General features: G+C 41.8%; 1 protein-coding gene across 1 annotated transcript in view; it reads right to left on the bottom strand.

Annotated features, from left to right (window-relative positions):
• REV1 (REV1 DNA directed polymerase) overlaps window positions 1-5,009 on the bottom strand; it is a gene marked incomplete at both ends in the record, with an annotated part of 40,131 nt that extends 35,122 nt beyond the window's left edge. Inside the window, 3 exons of the mRNA XM_079543965.1 lie at window positions 2,030-2,198; window positions 4,089-4,221; window positions 4,953-5,009. Coding sequence (XP_079400091.1) covers window positions 2,030-2,198; window positions 4,089-4,221; window positions 4,953-5,009 — 359 coding nt within the window. The remainder of the gene's footprint in view (window positions 1-2,029; window positions 2,199-4,088; window positions 4,222-4,952) is intronic.
• Window positions 5,010-20,681: the final 15,672 nt, after the last annotated feature.

Here is a 20,681-nt window from a genome sequence, read left to right as displayed (position 1 = left end):
AACAGGGACTGAATTCTTTAACTTGGCACAACACAAGTAACACACATCCCCAGCAAATTTGGAAGAGGCCAGCTTCTACGTTTTCCATTCCAAATGATAAATTTCCCCTTCTTGTAAAAAAGTGCACTGACAAAAAGCTACAGACCTTCCACAAATACCTACCACACTCATTTCAGTTCTGTCCTATGTTCCACTCTCCCTTTTTTTTTTCCCCTTTGAAACAGCAATTATACTTCAGTAACTGCTAAATTGCTTATCAAAGTCATGGACTTTGAAGTGGAATCCTCTCAAAAATACATCATCTCGTGATTTCAGCTCTCCATACCAATGCCTGTTGCTAGTGGAGAAAGATAACACCCTTGCCAGCCTATACTCCACCTCTCCTTCATGTACAGCTTGTCATACTGCACACTGTCACAGACGCAAAAGCTTCTTACAAAGAGGAACCTCTTTTATATCAAAGAAGCTTAATATTAGTGTTCAGTTTTGATGATACAATTGGATTTAAATTTTTAAAGAGAATTTAGCTCAGTGACATATGAACTTCTTTGCTGCTCTTCAACACCTGAACATTTTCTTCCAGAGGTGTGCTTTTTAACTAGCTCAACTGTAACACTATTAAGGGAATTTGACAGTGGAATAGAATCCCTTATGTGGAGCTGTCTTGTGGCAATTAGAGAAGAATGTAATGGGAGACTGCATTACCTAATTAGATAAATTAAAGCTAGCTAGCATATACATAGAGACATGGTAAGGTTTCTACGGGATGGTAAAAACAGCCCTCAAATGTATCACTTCAGTATTGTTTGATATGGTAGGCATATTGCATTTAGAAAGGAACATGATTTACATTATGTATCGCCGGAGCTGAAACTAACATGGTAGAATTCCAAAGTTTTATGTACAGAAAAAGATGATACAGCAAATAAGCTAATACAAGTGCTTATAACATTCCTTGTAACACTCTGAATTTGCATAACCATCCACACAGTATCTCAAAGTCATTACAGTAATTTCAAGGTCATCAGAAAAATCAAAAAGCATTTAACATTTTTTTAATGCTAAGATATTAGCTACTGGAGTAACTCGTCCACTAGATCAATATACAGTCTGCTGTTTGTTTTTTTCTCTCTCCATGCTGTATTAAGATGCAGCAATCTTATTGTAGACTCATTGCTCAACACCCCTCCCCTTTCCACACTCCCTAGAACACAGACTCTAGAATCACTGAAAAAAATTAAGTTGGAAAGGATTCTTCAGGTCTCCAGTCCAAATCATACTAAAACCAAAGCTAACTCTTTGAGGCCACACAGGGTTGACACAGCTGCTCCTCAATGTAGACTCTTCTAGACCTTTCAGTCCTTTTACAAAGCTGCCTCCTAGCCAGCACCTCTAGCTGCACGGAGTAAATTCTGTTCCAGATGCACTGCATTTGATTTTGTTGAAATTAATGAACTTTCTTAAGAACCGCAAGATAACTTCAGTTATGCATTTCAGTGAGTGAAGGAACCAAAAGATGTGTTATTTGGATTAAAAACCTTGGGTTTAGTTTCATTTTTAGAAGTCAAATTATGATAGATCTTAAGGTAGAATAATTTCAATTTTATGAAAATGCTTAGATCTCAAGGTAGAATAATTTCAATTTTATGAAAATGCTTTTAAATTGACATTACTCTTTATTTACAGATCAGATGAAACTCATGTGAAACACAAGGCAAGAGGTTAATTAAGAAACATCGCCTAGTATTTATTTAAAATATTGAGCACTAATCCAGTCAGTGGATGTGAAATGGGAATGAACAGGATAACGTTCAGTTTTGTGCTAGGCCTGACATTTTCTGAATGTTCTCAGTAAAGTTTATTAAGGAGCAATCACTGAGATAGAAATCTTCAATACAACAGCTATAATTTTACTCAGCTGTTGCAAGCAATTTGCTAAAATCTTTTATAAAGCTATTTTTCCAGATTTCAAGTCTGCCCCAAAATCCTTTCCCTTCAAGGAATTCAAAAGCAACAGACCTAAACTTACCTTTCCATTATCCACTCTGGTCGAACTACTTTTTCTCCTTTCAGTTCTTTTATTTTGGCATTTGGCAGATTTGTGGCAATGATGTGCGTTGTTTTTGATCTGGAATAATACACATGGTATTGACCTCCATGCAACATCATAAGCCGTCTTAACTCATCAGCTGAGGGATCTATAAAATTTAAAAACAAATATTCCTGCTTTGTGTCAGCAAATACATTAAGAAAAATGGTAGCTGAGAAATACAATGCCATGATCAGAAGGAGTGCAAAGGGCTGTTTTTGCGCGTTCTTCAAAGAACGAACCAGAAATGCATCTCTGAAGAAAAGTAGAAGACTACATTTCTAAAAAGACTGATTCAAAATGCAAGCATTGTGCTTGTTATTGAGGATATTTCCACAGTATGTATGAAGGAAGCATGAAAAAAAACACTCGAGAATTTGATGCTTCACTACTTCCAAAAAAAACATTTCAATGCAAAAAAACACAAAGAACAAGTATTACATTAACTGGTATGTTGATCAAAGTTTGGAAGAGCAGTTTACATCCAGAAAAAAATAGAAAAGAATTAATATCAAAAAGGTTTAACAAAGCAAAGAACTCCTGCGCTACAATTACTGACTCACTGAAGTAGCTAACCCGCTTTTCTTTACCAGACTATTCCTTATTTCCTCTGGGGAACTGAGACTACCTTACAAACAAACATCTCTTCTTACTCCCTCTAACGTTTCTCATCCCCTCTGATTACTGCAGTAGCTATTCCTTCTTACATGATTGGGAAAAAAAAAAAAAAAAAAGAAGCAACTTAATGTGTGAATAATTATTTTGCAAGCAGCAGAGAAAAAAAGAAAAAAGCTTTTCAAAAACCTTTGCAGTGGTGTCACCTTGGCACTAAAAGTTTTGGGTGAGCTCTAACAAGTGCAGATGTTTTGAATGGTACATTAGGCACAAGATACCAAGAGTCCATCAACACAAGAAGGAAGAATAAATTTATTTTTGCAATAATTAAGCTACAATTCTCTCCAGAGGCTTACTCTCAACTCTCAAAACAGTTCAACCACCCAACTTAACTAAAGATATTGCACATGGTCTTCAAAGCATTGTCTCCTTCTCCAGTCTTGCGAACATCCATCTTGTGGATCCCTATTTGGAAACTACTGCCCTGAACACTAAAAGTACATGCTGGAGTTTCAACAAAGAAATTGTTTGTATTAAATATCTGATCCAGCTGTATTAATACTTTAATCTTTTCCAGATTGTGTGAATCACAGCTCTTCCCCATGCTCAAACTAGCTGTGCTCCATATCACAGATGCTGCACACATCAGTTATGTAACAGTAACAACATTCTTGGCACAGGTCCCTGAATAAGGCTTCTGGGAAGTTTCAAAAAGGTTATTAAGCTGCTTTAGGGAACCCAAGAGAAATATGAATATACGTATGGTAGATTAAAAGTCTTACTCCAGTTAGCATGCGTTGCACTTGTCAGTCCACCAGATACAGGAAAGCATATCTACGCCTTAGCTCTTTCAATATTGATGGGTTCACTGTCTCAAGTATTACACCACTCTGAGCAAGAAAATCCCTACACATCCATCCAAACATAAATTTAACGAATATGCTGTGTGTCCAATGCAACTGTTACCAGTTTGAAAGAGTAACATATGACTTCGTAGGAGTATAGTGGTACTTACAGGGATTTAAAAACATTAACTGCTGAACAAATGTATTGTCCACTCAGACTCCTAGAATTCACTTTCAGTAAGTGGAATAGTAAGTGAGGACTTGTAAAAGGCAGAAAAATTAGTTCCTATTTCTATCAGTGACCATTCATGTAAATGACCTAGTAAAGTAATATTTATATTCAGAAAGTAAATGCGATTTCATATGGAAAACCTTTATTGTGAAATACAAAGGAAAGTTAAACACAAAACTTCAGACACACAGTAACTGCTACACAGTTAGCTGCAAACAATCGTATTTCACATTTCTTTACTCCAGTTAGGATAGTGAGCAGACACTGCAGCGAGACAGAACAGATCCTGAAAAAACAAAAGCTTCACCTGTAAAGCCATTGACATAGATGGCGACGCCACTAAAGATACTTGATGAATTCCCATCCCTCTGGTGTTGTATGGCAGAATCTGACCGGAACTGATCCTCCAGTTTCTTGACCTTTGCTGACATGTACCCTCCCTAGTTTTTAAATTAAAAACAAGCAAACAAAGAAAACCAAATTCATTATGCCAGTCCTATTTTATGTTTACAGGCTAAAACAAGCAAGTTACAGAAAGCTGGAAAAGTATGCAACATTCCCTCAAATTGATTCTTGCTGACATACAAAAGACACATTCATCTTGCAAACAGAAAATGCCAAATCCTCAACTTAAAATTCTTATCTGCAAGATAAACTGCATCTTTCTGCCAGTATGCCAGGACTTATTTCATACTTCTTTATTCTTATTCTCTAAGAAAAAAAATTGTATCTCTAAAAATGTTCTTACAGAAGAAAGAAAACAGAAATCAGGGAGTGATACAAGTTTAGATGCTAAGCCAAAGCTCTCACAATGTTTGTTCAGCAATAAAGAATGTAGTGATAACAACTAAAAATATTCTTACAATTACTTGGTTTAGATTTTAAGTGGTGGTTAAAGCTACTTGAGGTTCTATATATCCCGATGAGTCACTTTAGCTGATGACTATAAATTAAGACTTCAACACATGACTGATGTTCAAAAGAAATTTTAAGAATTAAGTTTTACAAGTGAAGCAAAAGAGTTCAATTTACAGCGTACCTTCTGCATATTTAACAAAATTCTAAACCCTTCTCAGCCATAATGCCATTTGTTGTTTTTTTTTTTGTTTGTTTGTTTTGTTTTTTTTTTTAAAGCAAATAATACATAAAAATCACTTGGTTTTAAACATACCCATCCTCCCCAGCCATCGCCTTCACCAGCCCGTTTCCTCCATCCACCTCGCCTCATACTGAAGCTTCTGCATAAAAGAAAAATGCACAGTAAGATGCTCAGTAATATTGTCGGTGACATTTCAGCGATGCCTTCTGCAGAACATCACAAAGATTACGATGGCCAGGCATTGAAGTATATGAGTTGACTTCAATGCAAACTAAAAAATTGCACGCAATTCCAGTTAGTCAATTTTGTAGTAACTTATAGAAAAAAGTCCTTACAAAGTTCAGTACTTTGCTCATCAGACCTCTGCTATAAACAGTGAAAACCAGAAGGTTCTTAAATACCACTGCTACCATTCATGAAAAATGCTGCCCAAAACAAGAAGAGTCTCTTTCATTTTGAATATTACCTATGTGGTGGGATGCAAGCAGACATGTCCTGGCATGAAAGTGGATTATTTTACCAGTGAATTCAGATCTAATCATAACAGGTCCAAACATTTGTCGTTTCAGTGCAACAGAATTACATAAAAGAAAAAAAAAAGTTTTTTTTTTCCAATGAAAAGTCAGTTATTTAAATGATATAGTACAATCTACAGCTAGGTTTCTTTAAAAAATAAACCTAGCCAGCCAAATTACAGCTTTCAGTTATGTAATACGCTTATCCCCAGACCATGAGCTGTACACAGCAGTGTCCCCAGATGAGCCATTAGTGAGCTATAACAGTACTGGTGGAGAGAAAGAAATGTTTTGGACTGTGGCCAACTGCTCACTGTACCCAAGTGATCCACACTGACTGTAGCTGCTGTAACACCAATTTTAAAATACTGATCAACGGTGCAGTCTGATCAGGAGGTCACTGCTGCTACATTATCTCTCTCACTTTCTATTCTAACTAGCCCCCAAACTACAAACACTCTTTTGCCTTTTAGGGCTACAAGCTCTTAGCACGATGACAGGAATAGGACCTGGTATACTCTGAAACTAAGATCAGTCACTTTTATTTTATTAAATATTTCTTTATAGCCCATACAAATGCATGAAAATGCAGTTTATAATATAAAAGGAAGTCAACTGATTTTTCCTCTTCCTCCTCTGCTTTTGAGTCGATATCTTTGGACTACACACAGAATCACAAAGTAGTGGAACACAGAATCTTCCCTCGCTCTTCAGCCTACCAGAATGTATATGCAGGTGTACATGGAGATAATTACCCACTTTGGTCATTTACCTATCCAGACACCAGCATGCACTGTTCTGGAGACTGCCTGATTTACCACATTGAAATACTACTTTCTCTGCAAAACTTGGCTAAAAATCGAATTGCAGCCTTCTCTCAAGTCCCTTTTGTTCTCGAGTTACCAAGCAGGCATACTCTGAAATCCAGCTAAATCCCCCTGGACTGCAGGCATGTCTCACTGCAGAAAAAAAACAAAGAGTCAGCTGCAGGCAGGTTTTCAGAAATATGATCATTTTCATGTAATACTGTGAACGTGCCAAATTAGGTACCAACAGAATTGAAGCAAAGCAAGTATAACACACTTCAGCAGTTTCAGGATCTCTGCAAACACAGGAAGATCACGATGCACCTGGTTCTATTCTTCTCATGCTTGCTGTAATTTGATACATAACCTACACACATGTATATAATTATCAAGATTAATCATTTGTCAAGGAGATTAGCTCTACATCAACAACCAAAACAATGCCATCTCTCCCCATTATGTGACATTTTCTCTCGAGATACTCATGTTTCTTGTGGATTTTCCATCAACTCATGTAAACTGTAATTCAAATGTATCTGGATGAGAGTGTATAAGACCCACATAAGTCACCAGTAGTCTTACAGATCTGTTTTTTATTTCAATCACAAAGTTCTTGACCAGAACATTAGCTATTCCGAGCTCTGTATTTCAATAAGCAAGAGGTTGTCCGTAAGTCCTTCCACTATCAGTAAAATGAAAACAAAAATATCCAATGCCTGCTAAACCAAAGAACTTTTCCATGAGAGGAAACTTTCCTGAAACCTTGAAAAATGAAATTCCTATTTAGGACACAGGGAGGTGAGGAAGAAAGATCTCTAGTTCAAAAGCCAATAGAACAGATCATCACAACCAGTGGAGCAAACAAAAATCATAAACTAGGACATAGCTGTGATTAACTAAAAATTAGATAAACGCAACTCCTTCAGGTCAGCGTGTTAAAAAGCACAACGTATGAATTGCTCAGAAGTTGTCTTCCCACAGTCCTCAAAACTAGAGAAACCAGGCTGCAATGCCTACTTTCAGCATCTGATAATGATCTACAATTTCCTTGGCAGATGATGATTTTTGACCCAGCCCCTCCAATTCTAAATACAAGCTAAAAACACAGTATTCCAATGACTACTAGATGTCTCTCTCTGGGCTACTTCCTAAAGACTGGGGATTATTTACTTAATTTCTCCCTATGTAGTTTCACAAACTGAGTGATAAACCAAGTTTTCTGGAATACAGAGAATCTCCACTACTCTCTCTTCACAAGGAGCCACATGGAAAAGACAAGAGACCACAGGTACAAGCTGTTTCAGGACTGGCTTTGTCTTGATATACGACATTTTTTTTACAGGGGGAATAACTGGTCACTCGAACAGCCTCCCCAGTGATGTTGTGCAGTTCCCATCACTGGAGGTTCTCAGTATGTGACCATACAGAGTGCCAGACAATCTCAGCCAAGTTCCCTTTTCTCCTGAAAGGCTGCACCTGATTTTCTTTCAAGGTCTCTTCCAACCTGGGCTGTTCAACGATCCTGATAAAACCTTGAGCTTCCAGTGCAACTTTTCTTTGAAAATGAAGATAACCTCCAGAGCTGCTTTTCTGAAACCTAAGGAACAAATGAATGTAAAAAACATCTTGCACAAGACACATTAAATCAGAGAAAAAAGTTAAGCAAGACTTGAAGCACGTTCACTGCTTCACAAAACAAGAACTGAAAAGATGATACAAAACTCTCTCTACAGGAATCAGGACGAAGGGATGAGTAAGAGAAATGCTTTGTGAAGAGCCCTCAAAGTGGTGGTGTGGAGAATCAATAGAGGGTAATGCGAACCACCACGATACATCATTTTCAGGGCATCTCCAGAGCAAAGACAATCTACAAAACGACCCTTTGCACAAGAAAAAAGTTTTTAAATAAAACTGAAATGCCTATGCTGTGGACCTGGGAACATAAACAAATCCCCAACAAACTCTGTAACTGCACAGTAGTCTGTAATGATTGAAGCAGTATTCCTAAGAACAGAATCCAAGTTTTTCTGTGCAAGAGGAAGAAGTTTTCAAGGTAAAAAAAAAAAAAAAAAAAATATATATATATATATATATATTTTATATATATATATAGAATAGTCATATTAAGAATTCCTGTCCTCATAATTACTACAGTTTGGCCCTGTGACTTTCAGGAGTACACATAGTATAAATCTCAGTGGTTTGGTAAAGCAGGATTCTTTAACTAAAGTTCACATTTCTACTGGGAGATGTTTTCCAAAAACTGAAGCTAGAAGACCACCTAAGAGTTCTGATGTACTTTGTGATGTGCTTTGTGCATGACTAGTAGCTCAGATACAGTCAATATCACACACTTGGAAATGATACGTAATGTCCCACTGCACAATGGTTTATAGGCCTCACGTTATACTTCTCAATCCACAACCACTCAATTTTATTATTAAAGACTGTTAATCAAACTTCACAGATCATTTAACGGAGTAAAAGGTTGTATCTGTTTTATGAATTCTATAAACCCGTTCACGTATACATAAGATCTGCATGGCAACTGTGTTATTTTTTACTGTAAAACAAGGGATGTAGACGTGAATGCTGACATTAAATATCTGACTCAGGAAAGTTATTTCTTTGAAATACTTTAAAATCAGGATGATGTGGTTGTAAGAAGGCTTTCAGTTATTTGGGATAGTTCGGATGACAGGCAAACCCAGACCAAAACCACAGGTATTATGGGGAAAATGCATAAGAGCACAGAACATTGTCTTCAGTGGCTCTATAAGAAGTGAACATAGATTCCCATATGCTTTTTAATTCCAGGTCAGTACCAGTCCTGCCCAAATTTGAGTTGGCACTGCCATACTCTTCAGCATTCCCTTTTCCACTATGCAGAGACATTTCCACTGCCTCTTCAAGTCATCAACTCCAGTCTGGCAGAATTTACACTTTGCAGTATGTGAAAGCACAAACTATTAGTAAAGACAACCAGAGGCTGCACCATGACTCAACAGCCAGCCCTGCCAGACTGTGTCTAAATGCAAAGCACAGCTTCTAATGCAGGTAACCCCATCTCTAACCACTGAAAGTTGAATGGAAGTGTAACACAGTAACATACATTGTTTTTCTGAGCAGAATGAACACTATCAACACCCTTTAATGCAAAATAAACTGATTTAATTAATTTATTCAACCACAAGCAGTATTTTTAAAGGTGCAACTCTAGTGCTACCAGAAGTACAGCTATCTCAGGCCATTGCTAATGAATATCAGAATCTTCTGCCTGAATGATAGATTGAATCCCTCCCAGCTCAGCAGGACTTAAAAGTTGTTTCCATCAAACGGGTACTTTGTGGCCTGTTTGAGTTTCATGCCTTTAGGTTCCAGCTCCCACATCAAACTCACCACTCTGCTTGGCACTAGGCTGCAAGTTTGTTGAGGAAAGAACTGTCTTACATGTTTACACATTTCTCAGCACATGAGACCTATTCTTGGCTGAGACTTCTGGAAAAAAGCTGCTGCCACAGAGTCTTTATCTATTTTATTTTATTTTTTTTACTACATACTAAAAATCTCAGAATCCAATAAAGGAATTTCAAAATAAAGATAGTTCGAGTTGCCTTTTTTGTTTTGTTTCAAAGAGACCTATGATTTGAGGCACTTGAGTTAACAACACTGTTGTATGTTAAACTAAGTAGGAAGCTGCAAAGCGACTGAATTTTATTCTAGATTGGGAATAAACACTCAGGGTGAAGTTTCCCAAGATGGGTGAGTCAACTCAATGTCTGCAAGCCACTGAAAGGAATGAAGCTGCTCTTCAACCTCTGGTAGCCTAACAGGCTTTATCCCTTATTCCCAACTTCTACTCTAACTCTGCATTCATATGACCCTTATGACTGCTGCTATGTGCCAATATGGCTTGCTGAATCAGAAAAAAATCCTATGATTGTATAGGTTACTTTCTCACCTGTTCAGTGTTCTGAGCTGAGTCTCAATAGGATCGCACAAAGCCAAAGCAGAGGAGTCAGAAAAAGGAGTGACTAGGACTGGTCCATTCACTGCTGATACAACTTGAAGACTATTTCAGCCACTTCTGGAAAACAACTTTTAAGTCACTGCTATAATCAACCAATTGTGCCGTAAATGGGGACACAGATTTGCAGGGACCAAGTTACTATTTACTAACCAGCTCTGCTTACATCCTCCCCCAGTGAATGAGAGTAGACCATCCTGGTTTTTTTCCACAACAAAGTTTTCCACAAGAGTTACAATCAAACAGCACAAGAGCGAAGTCAGCTTCCCATCTTAATTCCCACGTGCCCATATTATAACCACTTCCAACTTAAGCACCTGTGTTACTGCGTTCACCAGCACGATCTTTTCTGCAATTCAACCTCTGATGGTATTTTAAAGCAACAGAAATGAAAACAAAAATCTATCTCCAAAACCACCCAGCAGTACTCCCTTCTGTAAGTAACCTGAGGAGCTCATGTTAGCAAAGAACAATCACGTTGAGTCAAGTAATGGACACAAAACTGCTAGTGGGAATGAGAAATGTAGAAATAGTATTTTTCAAAAAGATGAGTACCCACGGCATTGCCTAGAAAGGTGACACGGCATACAACTCACATAATGAATGGAAAATCAGTTCTTCAGAACCAACTCCTTAAGAAGTTGAAGATGACTATTCCAAAAGCGTGCTCCCTGCATTCTTTCATTTGAGCCTGGCAGCAAAAATATACAATCATAGAATCCCCAAGGTTGGAAAAGACCTACAACATCATCCAGTCCAAACACCCACCTATCACCAATAGCTCTCACTAAACCATGTCCTTCAGCACAAAATCCAAACGTTCCTTCAACACCTCCAGGGTCGGTGACTCCACCACCTCCCTGGGCAGCCCATTCCAGTGCCTGACCACTCTTTCAGAAAAGCAGTATTTCCTAACGTCCAGCCTGAATCTCCCCTGGTGCAGCTTGAAGCCATTTCCTCTACTCCTATCACCAGTTACACGAGAGCAGAGGCCGACCCCCAGCTCACTACAACCTCCCTTCAGGTAGTCATAAAAGCAATGAGGTCTCCCCTGAGCCTCCTCTTCTCCAGGCTGAACATTCCCAGCTCCCTCAGCCGCTCCCCATAAGCCCTGTGCTCCAGACCCCTCACCAGCTTTGTTGCCCTCCTTTGAACCCGCTCCAGGGCCTCAATGTCTTTCTTGCAGCGAGGGGCCCAAAACTGCGCACAGTACTCGAGGTGCGGCCTCACCAGAGCTGAGTACAGGGGGACAATCACTGCCCTGCTCCTAGAGCAAACAGTACTCTGACCTTCAGTGCTCTCCCAGAAAAAGACACAGGACCTCCTTGCTAAATAAATTAGTTCAGTTTCCAAAACGACAATTTCTGCAAAAATGATCTTTATTTCAGATCGGTTTACTTGCACGTCAACTACTAAATGCTTTCAATACAAGCACTAAGATGCACTTATTTTGTTAACTCATCATCACAACTGCCTAAAGCAGTTGTTCAGCACTTAACCATTTCCACAAAGAGCTGCACAGAACAAAAATGTTAACACCTTTTTCAAAACGACTTGGAGTCTGGGACAGATGACTATTTTTTTTTAAACTGTCACAGCTTAAGGAACCATGAACACAGGGTACAGAACGCAGCAGAGGACTTGCTGTCCTAGTGTAAGACAGTACATCACTGCACAGTCTGCACTAGCTTTGAGCAATCTGTTTTCAACAAGACAGTCTTTTTGCTTTTATACATGGCATTTGAGATGGTTAGTTCTCTGAAAAATAGCAAGCCAGATTCAATTTGAGACCAACTGTCAATGTTTCATCCCCCTCTAGGAATAACACTCAGTAGCAGCTACAGTCCATTTAGGGCTTGTCACAGTACAGGTTTAACTTGGTTGAATTTTTCTTCTGCTCGGAGAAGACTCCAGCCTCCGTTTCAATATTTCTGCATTATTTGGTAATATTTCCCCCATCCCACCCCTAGAGTTCCTCAGTAACAAGTGGCTCCTCCTCATAAATTGTCAATGATAAGTTCAGCCATGTAGTTCAAGTCGCTGCTTAGTTCAAATAGTCTTATTGCTGCAATACACTGGCAAATTTCAGATGTCAGCAACCAGCTTCATTATTTCTTTTAGTACTCATACTCTTTTGGGGCACAGGAGTGTCCCCAAGAGGACAGAGCACACTCACAATCTTTATGCTGGCTTCTAAGTGCCCAGATTCTAGAATAAAATCATTAAGTCAAATCAGGACAAGAAACCACTTGGAATTATAATTCTCAATAGCAATACACTGACCAGACTGTAAATCAAACCAAAAAGAAATTTTCTTGAACTTCAGTATCTGAAAGAATAAGTGAGATGAATATGTAAGTTGGGTATTCTTCCTCCAAGCCTATGTATGTCTAGCAGCTCATAGTATTTAAGAATAGAGAACTATACTCTTCTTTTCTTTGAAAAGAAAGGGTGAGCTGTTGGTTTTTGTTTGTTAAACTGAAAAAAAAAAATAATCAATAAAACTTGCTTAGGAAATGAAAATCTGGGCATACCTCAGCCTGACAACATCCAGTCTCATAACTTGTGTCTCACCCACGAAGCCTGCAATGAAATGCAGGTAAAGCAGCAAGCAGGCAGCACATGTAAACAAAGATCTCTTACTCCAAGTCATGAATTACTGCTACTGAATCATTTAAGGCTTCCTAAGCACAACTAGAAGGAGTGTCTAAAAAGCTGAAGAAAAATTTAACAAGGCAGGCAAAATGGGTAAGTGGAGGTAAAAGTGTTCTTGAATAGATCAAAAAACAGGTAGAAATTTTAAGAGGTGTCCAAAACGAGGAACCTGAGGATGCTCTGAAATTTTTAGCAGTGAATTCAGAGGAACTGTTCTGGAGAAAACTTCTGACATACACCATCTTCCATCTTTCCCAGGTCCCCTGGGCATGAAATAAGCATACTGGTGGAATCACATTGAAAGAGATAAGGGTATTGATTGATTTTATGTAGTTGCTTGGATATACATGCGTACATACAGATGTATTTTTCCATGCATGCAGGTGTGAGTGCACAGAGGCATGTTAAACTTTTTGCTGATCTCTTGATTTATCCAGCATCCCAATTAACCACTTCAGTAATAGCAGTAGCATAAAAACAAATCTGCACTCTGGACCAATGCTCTAACTAAGGTAATGAGAAGGCTCCATTTCTTCTCTGCAAATTATTTTCTTGTAGAAACACCCAAGGCAGTTGTGCTTTCTGCTGAACTCAGTGTTATCAGTGTACACTGAGCAGATGCTGAGCAGGCCAGGCTCTTCAGGGAAAGGGAGATAAGACATCCACTTTGTCAGGCTCAAGTGGCATGTGATGTCAAATACTAAGAAGGACCATCTCTCTACACCCATATGGGTGCCACTAAACATGTAAATCACAGAATCACAGAATGGCCTGGGTTGAAAAGGACTGAAATGATCATCTGGTTTCAACCTCCCTGCTATGCGCAGGGTCACCAACCACCAGACCAGGCTGCCCAGAGCCACATGCAGCCTGGCCTTGAATGCCTCCAGGGATGGGGCATCCACAGCCTCTGTGGTGACAGAACAAGGGAAAATGGCTTTAAGCTCAAAAAAGGTAGATTTACGTTAGATATAAAGAAAAAATCTTTTACAGTGAAGGTGGTGAAGCACTGGAACAGGTTGCCTAGGGATGTGATTGATGCCCTGTCCCTGGAGACCTTCATGACGAGGCTGGATCAGGCCATGGGCAACCCGATCTAGCTGTGGTGTCCCAGTTCATGGCAGGGGAGTTGGACTAGATGGCCCTTAAAGGCCTCTTCCAACACTAAGGATTTTAAGATTCTATGAATCTATATCATTCCTTTTTTTTTTTTTAAGGTAACAAATTACAGGAGCTCAGAGAACAAAGAGAAAGCATCTCAGTATGGTTGTCTCTTTACTCTTACCTTGGTATTCACTATTTGCAACTTCTAGAGACAGTATAGGTTAAGGCAAACTTTTCATACGACCCAACACATTTTCAAGTTTCTACTTAGATTCAGCTGAAAGAGATATTCAGTATTTTCTTGGAAAAACACAGATGCAAGTTCATTGGAGGAAACAAAAAAGCTCTAATTCATTAGATCCCTGCATAAAACTCAAATCTGAACTGCATTCTTGACCCAAAGTGGTTATAAATTGTATTTTCAGTACAGCTGACACTGAAACAACATTACCACCCTACTTAGTAAAAACATATCAATACAAGAAGGCCACAGAGCAAACATGGCCTTCCTCAGGCAAACGTGAGGTTTTGTAGAACTTAGCAGGTTAAAAATCAACATAGGATTTATTATGGAGAGGAAACACATTATTTTAAGATCCTTATCAACAAGAAATTAAAATGATAATTCTTTACCTCCTGATCCCTCTGACTGCTTAATCAAAGGATTGCTTTATCAGCTTACCAAAAAAACCAGCACTTTCAGAAATCTAGGAAATAGAGACTGAAAAGCCCTTTTCCCCTGTTCCCCAATGATCTCACGTTTCCTTAAAACAAAAGGCAGACTCAGAAACCAGCACAGTATCCTTTTACTGCAAGCCACTATCTATTTCTTTAGCAGAATTAAGAGTTGCATTGAAAAGAAAAAAAAAAACACAAAGCAGTAAAATACATTTACTCTGCTTGGTTAATTGCACTCATTGTTACACACAGGAGTGTGGGCTTTCCTACCTGTAAGAATCACTTATTTCATGACTTCCTTTAAGCTTAGGTTTCCAAATTGATCTCAGTGGAGAACAACCATTTGTCTGAGATGCTTACTCATCATGCCCTGGCCTAACAGCTGATCAGAATCGCCTCAGAGAGATGAAGTCACGAACACAGCAGACAGAACTTTATTTTACTTTGAAGATTCACTGACAACTGGCAGCTGACCAGAAATGTTTGTAACAAGTCCCAACTCTGCCAAAACCTACCGCATGTATTGCCCTGCCAGAAGATGGCCAGTCTCTAAGTAAAGAAAACTCTGAGCAGATCTCAGCCCTGCTCTGCACAGCATCAGCATTGACTTCAGGTTTCGTCAATCAAACCAGTCCACCTGCATTTATGGGAACAGCTCTGCAGGGTACCTGAGCCACACAATTTATCCTGAGCTAAATTATCTGTTTCTCAGGACTACTTTCTTTTATAAAATCAAGAAACTGAAAAGGTCTTTACAAGTTCAAGCAAACCAAATAAGGAAGTAACAAATGTTAATTTCCTTATGTTGGAATTTGGTAAAAATAGCAAGTTAAACAAATGCAGAAGAGTCACCCACAATATGTCTGAACTTTGTTTATGCCAGCAAATAAGTTTTAAACCATGAAGTTCGGCTCTATTAAATAGGAGGAATACCAACAAGTAACCCTACTTACAGAAGCTTTAAGATAGGAAATGAATTAGGAAAAAAAAAAGAAAAAAGTGATAGCATTTTATGTTTTCCAAAAGCTAATACTGAAATTCAAGAGGTAGGGTCTGCTTCAGCAGTTGCTACAAAGAATATGAAAGACAAAGCAGTCAATTCTATGAGTACTCCAAATTAAAAATCTCTCTTAGATGAACTTAATGGTCACAGATTCCTTAACTACAACAGTTTCAGTTAGTCTGGACAAGACACGCAAGAGGAAGTTACCATCACTGCTCTGATTTTAAAGCTGTTCTGCATACTCAGCTCCACTGAAGATGAAGAAGGGTTTCCTAATTCTCATGAGCACCAGTTACTCCACAAGAGACAGAGAGGCAGGGGGGCCACAGACACCAGAAGTCCTTCTCCCTAAAAACATGTCTCTCCAATTAAACAGTTGTCTGGTTTCCACAACAAAGCAGAAGGCTGCTATCGGGGAGAAGCATTACAAAAATTTGTCTCTTAAAAAAAAAAAAGAAAAAAAAGACATTTCCACATTTCATTGTACTACATGAACTACATTTGAGAATCCCTCGCCTGTTCCTCACGCTCTTCTGCATCCACTTAGATTTGCTTCTTACTTTCACCATTCTTTATAACTACATGGCCACTCTCATTTCTATTTGCTTCCAATTCTTCTTAATTTTGCTACGCTTAGGTAAACACATGCCACCATCATCAAATTAATCTACACTGTATTCCTGGAGGAGGGTTTCAACATTTGGTTATTTAGGTCCCTCGTTACAGCTACACCAGGCAAACAAACTGCTAAGAGCTGACAGAGATCTCAGAGATAATAATATACACCTTTAATTAAAACGGAGAATGTTTAATATAAAAATCATTCTTCATAAAATAAACAATAGCTAACAGATTAAATGGGGAAAGCACATGGGTAGGGTCAGATAAGTTATTCTTTCTCTACTTGTCCTAAACAACTGATTTATTAAAAAGTCTGTGTAATCATATTATTTTTCCTGCATACTCAAAGCCAGTCTTTGTATCTGACTCCACTGATTTCTTTTTTAATCTCTCCAATAGCTGCAAGGGATGGCAGCAAGGCCAAAAATTTTTCACGAGGCTTTTTTAGAGCAGACATCCCAGTCAAGGGATGAGAAAAGGCTCATCTGGCTCAGCAGCCAGCAACGAGACACTGCATCACACCAAGCTGTGACTCACTGAGAGTACACACATGCTCTCCAGAGGAATGGCCTGGAGACACCTCTGCAGTACCAATTAGTGTGAAGACACTTACACTGTCTGTACACAAATACGGAGTTTACTACAGATGCCTGAAATACAGTTTGGCGTTTCTTTGCTATTATCATTTTAGTTTTAAAATAACCTATCTTCAAGTAGTCAGACACTGGTAAGTCACAAGGCAGATGTCTGCACTGAGCCTCTTCTGTCCTACCAATGACCTCCAGTATGACAGTTTGGGATTATTTACTAACAGGGATTTGGTGCACTGTCCAGTGGGAAAACTGGATTGACTGAAAGACAATTAAGGTGGAAATGAGTAGCACACGCTTGAGGCAAGATGGCAAAGAACGAATCTGCCAGAGATTTGGATTCCTGTGTTAAATGTCACAAACCTTAATAATACCAAACTAGTGTAGAAATAAAATTTAAAGTGTAATCCCTTACACCTAATAGCAATTAGGCTTAAAGTATGCTATCAGAGCAACAACAGCACATAAATGAAATAAGAATTCAGCTCATGCAGTTACAATCCACCGGTTTTGCTCTTCGGTTTATGAGAGATTGGATCTGGACTTTAAATCACGATGCACAATCAAGATCAACTCTTCTTCTCATGAAGGAAATCTCCCATTACCGTAAGCGGCGTATTCACAGGCCTGACATTTTGAAGGCCGACATCGATTTGAAAGCACCAGAAATAATGGAATATCGCAGCAAGCAACGCAGATTTTCCACCCAAAACAATCACGTGCCGGCGATATTATCTGTCTGTTCCCTGGCTTTTCGTGCCGTTACGGTGCATCTCACACGGCGGAGAGGGATGGGGGGATGTGGTGGGGGGGGGGGGGGGGGGGGGAGGGCTGCCCGCTCATAGCCGCAGGTCAAGCCGACGCCAACCGGCCAGCAAAACACAGCAGCACGAGATGGGGAAGGAAGAAGCGGCGGCACGGCTCACGCTCGCCCTCGCGGTCGGCAGGCACGAGCCCGTGCCCAGCACTATTGCTCAGCAAATACAACTCACAGCCCACGCGGCGGATAACCGCAGGCAACGCTGCGTGAGGGATCACAGAGCTGCGACACGGCTCGGGCCAAGCCCCCCCCCTCCCCCCTAAACCCACCCCACCTCCTCCTCCTCCTCCCCGCCACCACCTATTTCCCTGCAATGACCCCTGCGCCGCTTCGGCGCCGGCGGCGTCCCCGCAGCCCCGTGTTGTGTCTGCGGCCGTACCCCATGTGACAGCCGGGCACGGGCACACAGGTGCGGCTCGGGCCGCGCCACAGGAGCGGGCGCAACCCGGCCCAACTTGCGACCCGCGCGCGCTCCCGGGGGGCTCCGTGCCCCCTCCCCCCGCACGACGCCCGCCTCCCCGCGCGCGCCGGGCCCCCGCCGGCGGTTACATAACCCCCCTCCTCTCCCTCTCCTCCTCCTCCTCCTCCTCCTCCTTTTCCCGCCGTTGAGGAGCGGGGTCGGGCCCAGGCCGCGGGCCCGGGGAGGGGCTGAAGCTGCGGGCCCCGCCGCGCCGGGCCGCCCGCACGCAGCACCGCGAGGGGAAAGGGAGGCGGCCGCCGCCGCTCGCTCACCTTCCGCCGCTGCGTCCCAGACGAGCATTCCCGTGCGCCGCCGCCTCCGCCTGCCCCGCCGGGGCTTCACATCGCGGCTCCCCCCCGGCACGGGCGCAAGCAACCGCCTCCTCCCCGCCTCACTCAGCCCGGCCGCGTTCTCCCTTCCTTCCTTCTTTCCCCCTCCTCCCCCTCTCGGTGTCCCCGGCAGCGGCCCCTCCTCCCCCCCGCCCTTCCTGCGAGCGCGTCACGAGAGAGTCTCGCGCCACCAACCGCCGCTCGGTCAACAAGCGGCGCGCGCCGGGCGGGCCGGCTCGCCCCCACCCCGCCCAGCCCGCGGACGAGGCGCCCCCTGCCGGCCGGCACCGGGCGCAGTGCCACCGCCGAGAAAGGCGCGGGAGCGCCGGCAGCCGAACACGTGACGGCGGGGCGGGGCGGGGCGGGGTGCGCCGCTCCCGCGCTTCTCCGCCTCCCTCCGCACGGATGGACTGCGGGAGCCGCGGGGTTGTGGCGTCCCCTCGCGGTGCTGTGCGGAGAGGACGGGAGGGCAGTCCGTGTGGCGGCCCCGCGCTGTGGCGCAGCGGGAGGGGCGTGGGTTGGGCCGAGCCGGCGGCGTTCCGCCAAACCGACCTCTGCCGGCGCTGGCGGGGATCCGGGCTCAGGCCTGTTTCTGCTGCGTCCTGGTGGCAGAAGTCCCAGAATCACTTAGGTCGGAGAGGCCCCAAGGTCATCGAGTTCGGCCGTTAATCCAGCACAGCCGAGTCTATCACTACACCATTTCCCTAAGCAGCACAGCTACACGTCTTTTAAATAGCTCCAGGGTCAGGATTCCACCACTTCCCTGGACATCCCATCCCAGTGCTTCACCACCTTCTCTGTAAATCAATTTTTCCTCATATCCAGCCTGTATCTCCCATGGCACAACTTGAGGCGATTCCCTCTCAACACCATTACTTAGGAGAAGAGGCCTACCCCCGCATTGCCACAGCCTCCTTTCAGGTCATTGTAGAGAGCAGTAGAGAGGTCTTCCCTGAGCCCCCCCCATACTAAATAACCCCCAAAACAAGGCGATTTCCTTGCTGGGCTTTCTATGACTAGCTGGCATATACTTGTGCCACTCCTGTCAAGCCATGTGGGCCCTTCTCCAAGCTCTCCCCATGTTACACCTCAGGAGAGAGTGCTGGAGATACTGTGATATATGCTGAAGAGAAGCTGGAAGGAAGGAAAGTTCAGTTCTGGGGGAAGACACAGGAAAGCAGGCATTACTGTGGTGCGGGAACATGGACTCAGCCTCAGGGATGAGGGCATACACAGAATCGTAGAATCATAGCCCTTAAGGAAAAGACCTTAAAGATCATCGAGTCCAACCATGACCTAACCGTACTACCCTGATTCTAACAACCCTCCACTAAATCATGTCCCTGAGCACCACATCCAAACGGATTTTAAACACATCCAGGGATGGTGACTCAACCACCTTCCTGGGGAGCCTATTCCAGTGCTTAACAACCCTTTCCATAAAGAAATGTTTCCTGATGTCTCTCTCTGTAACAGAAGTCCCTACGTGTAACCTTCCTTCTTCCATCTGCATTGTCTGACCAGAGAAACAGTTGTCCTGTGTTGTGGAAAAAAAAGTATTTTCATGCTCTGCTCTGTGTGAGGGAATGCAGACTTTCATGACTGCATTTTCTCCATAGCTGCTTCATACTGATCAGGGTACCCAGGTTGATGAAGAAAAGTCACATTCAGGTCTACTGAAGTCTGTTGACTATCAGGTATTTTAGCCAGGATGTGGATTCTTCATTTTACTTAGACTTTTTTTTTTTTTTTTTTTTTTTTTTTTTTTAATGAAAAAGAAAACCAAAACATTTGGGTTTTCAATGAAATTTCAGTGAATTTCAATGAAATTCATAGTCAAAATCTGCCAAGTAGAAGTGCTAACTAGACTTTTGACCAGCTTTAACCTCTCAAATTTTAGAGGCATTTTGGCTGGCTGTTTTCTTTACAGTTCTGATCAGAAGTTATATTATCTACCCAAAACAACATTTTTGAAAGATACTTTGCTCAGAAGGGATATATCATTTAAAGTGAATCCGTTTCACTGGGCCGGCATTTTCCATTTTTGCTGAGAAAACGCCTCTACCAACATCAGCCCGTGCCAGTCCAGAGCAAACTGTTACAAGTGCCGTGTGATTGGAGGCATGCATTACTTTTTCCTTCCAGAGCTGTTTCTCCAGGGGGCAGTTGAGGAGCAGAAAGGCAGAAAGACAA

Source organism: Tetrao urogallus (assembly GCF_951394365.1).
Source record: "Tetrao urogallus genome assembly, chromosome: 1".
In the NCBI taxonomy this organism is placed as follows: Eukaryota; Metazoa; Chordata; class Aves; order Galliformes; family Phasianidae; genus Tetrao; species Tetrao urogallus.
Note: the sequence above shows the minus strand (reverse complement) of the source record. Positions and strands in the feature narration are given on the sequence as shown.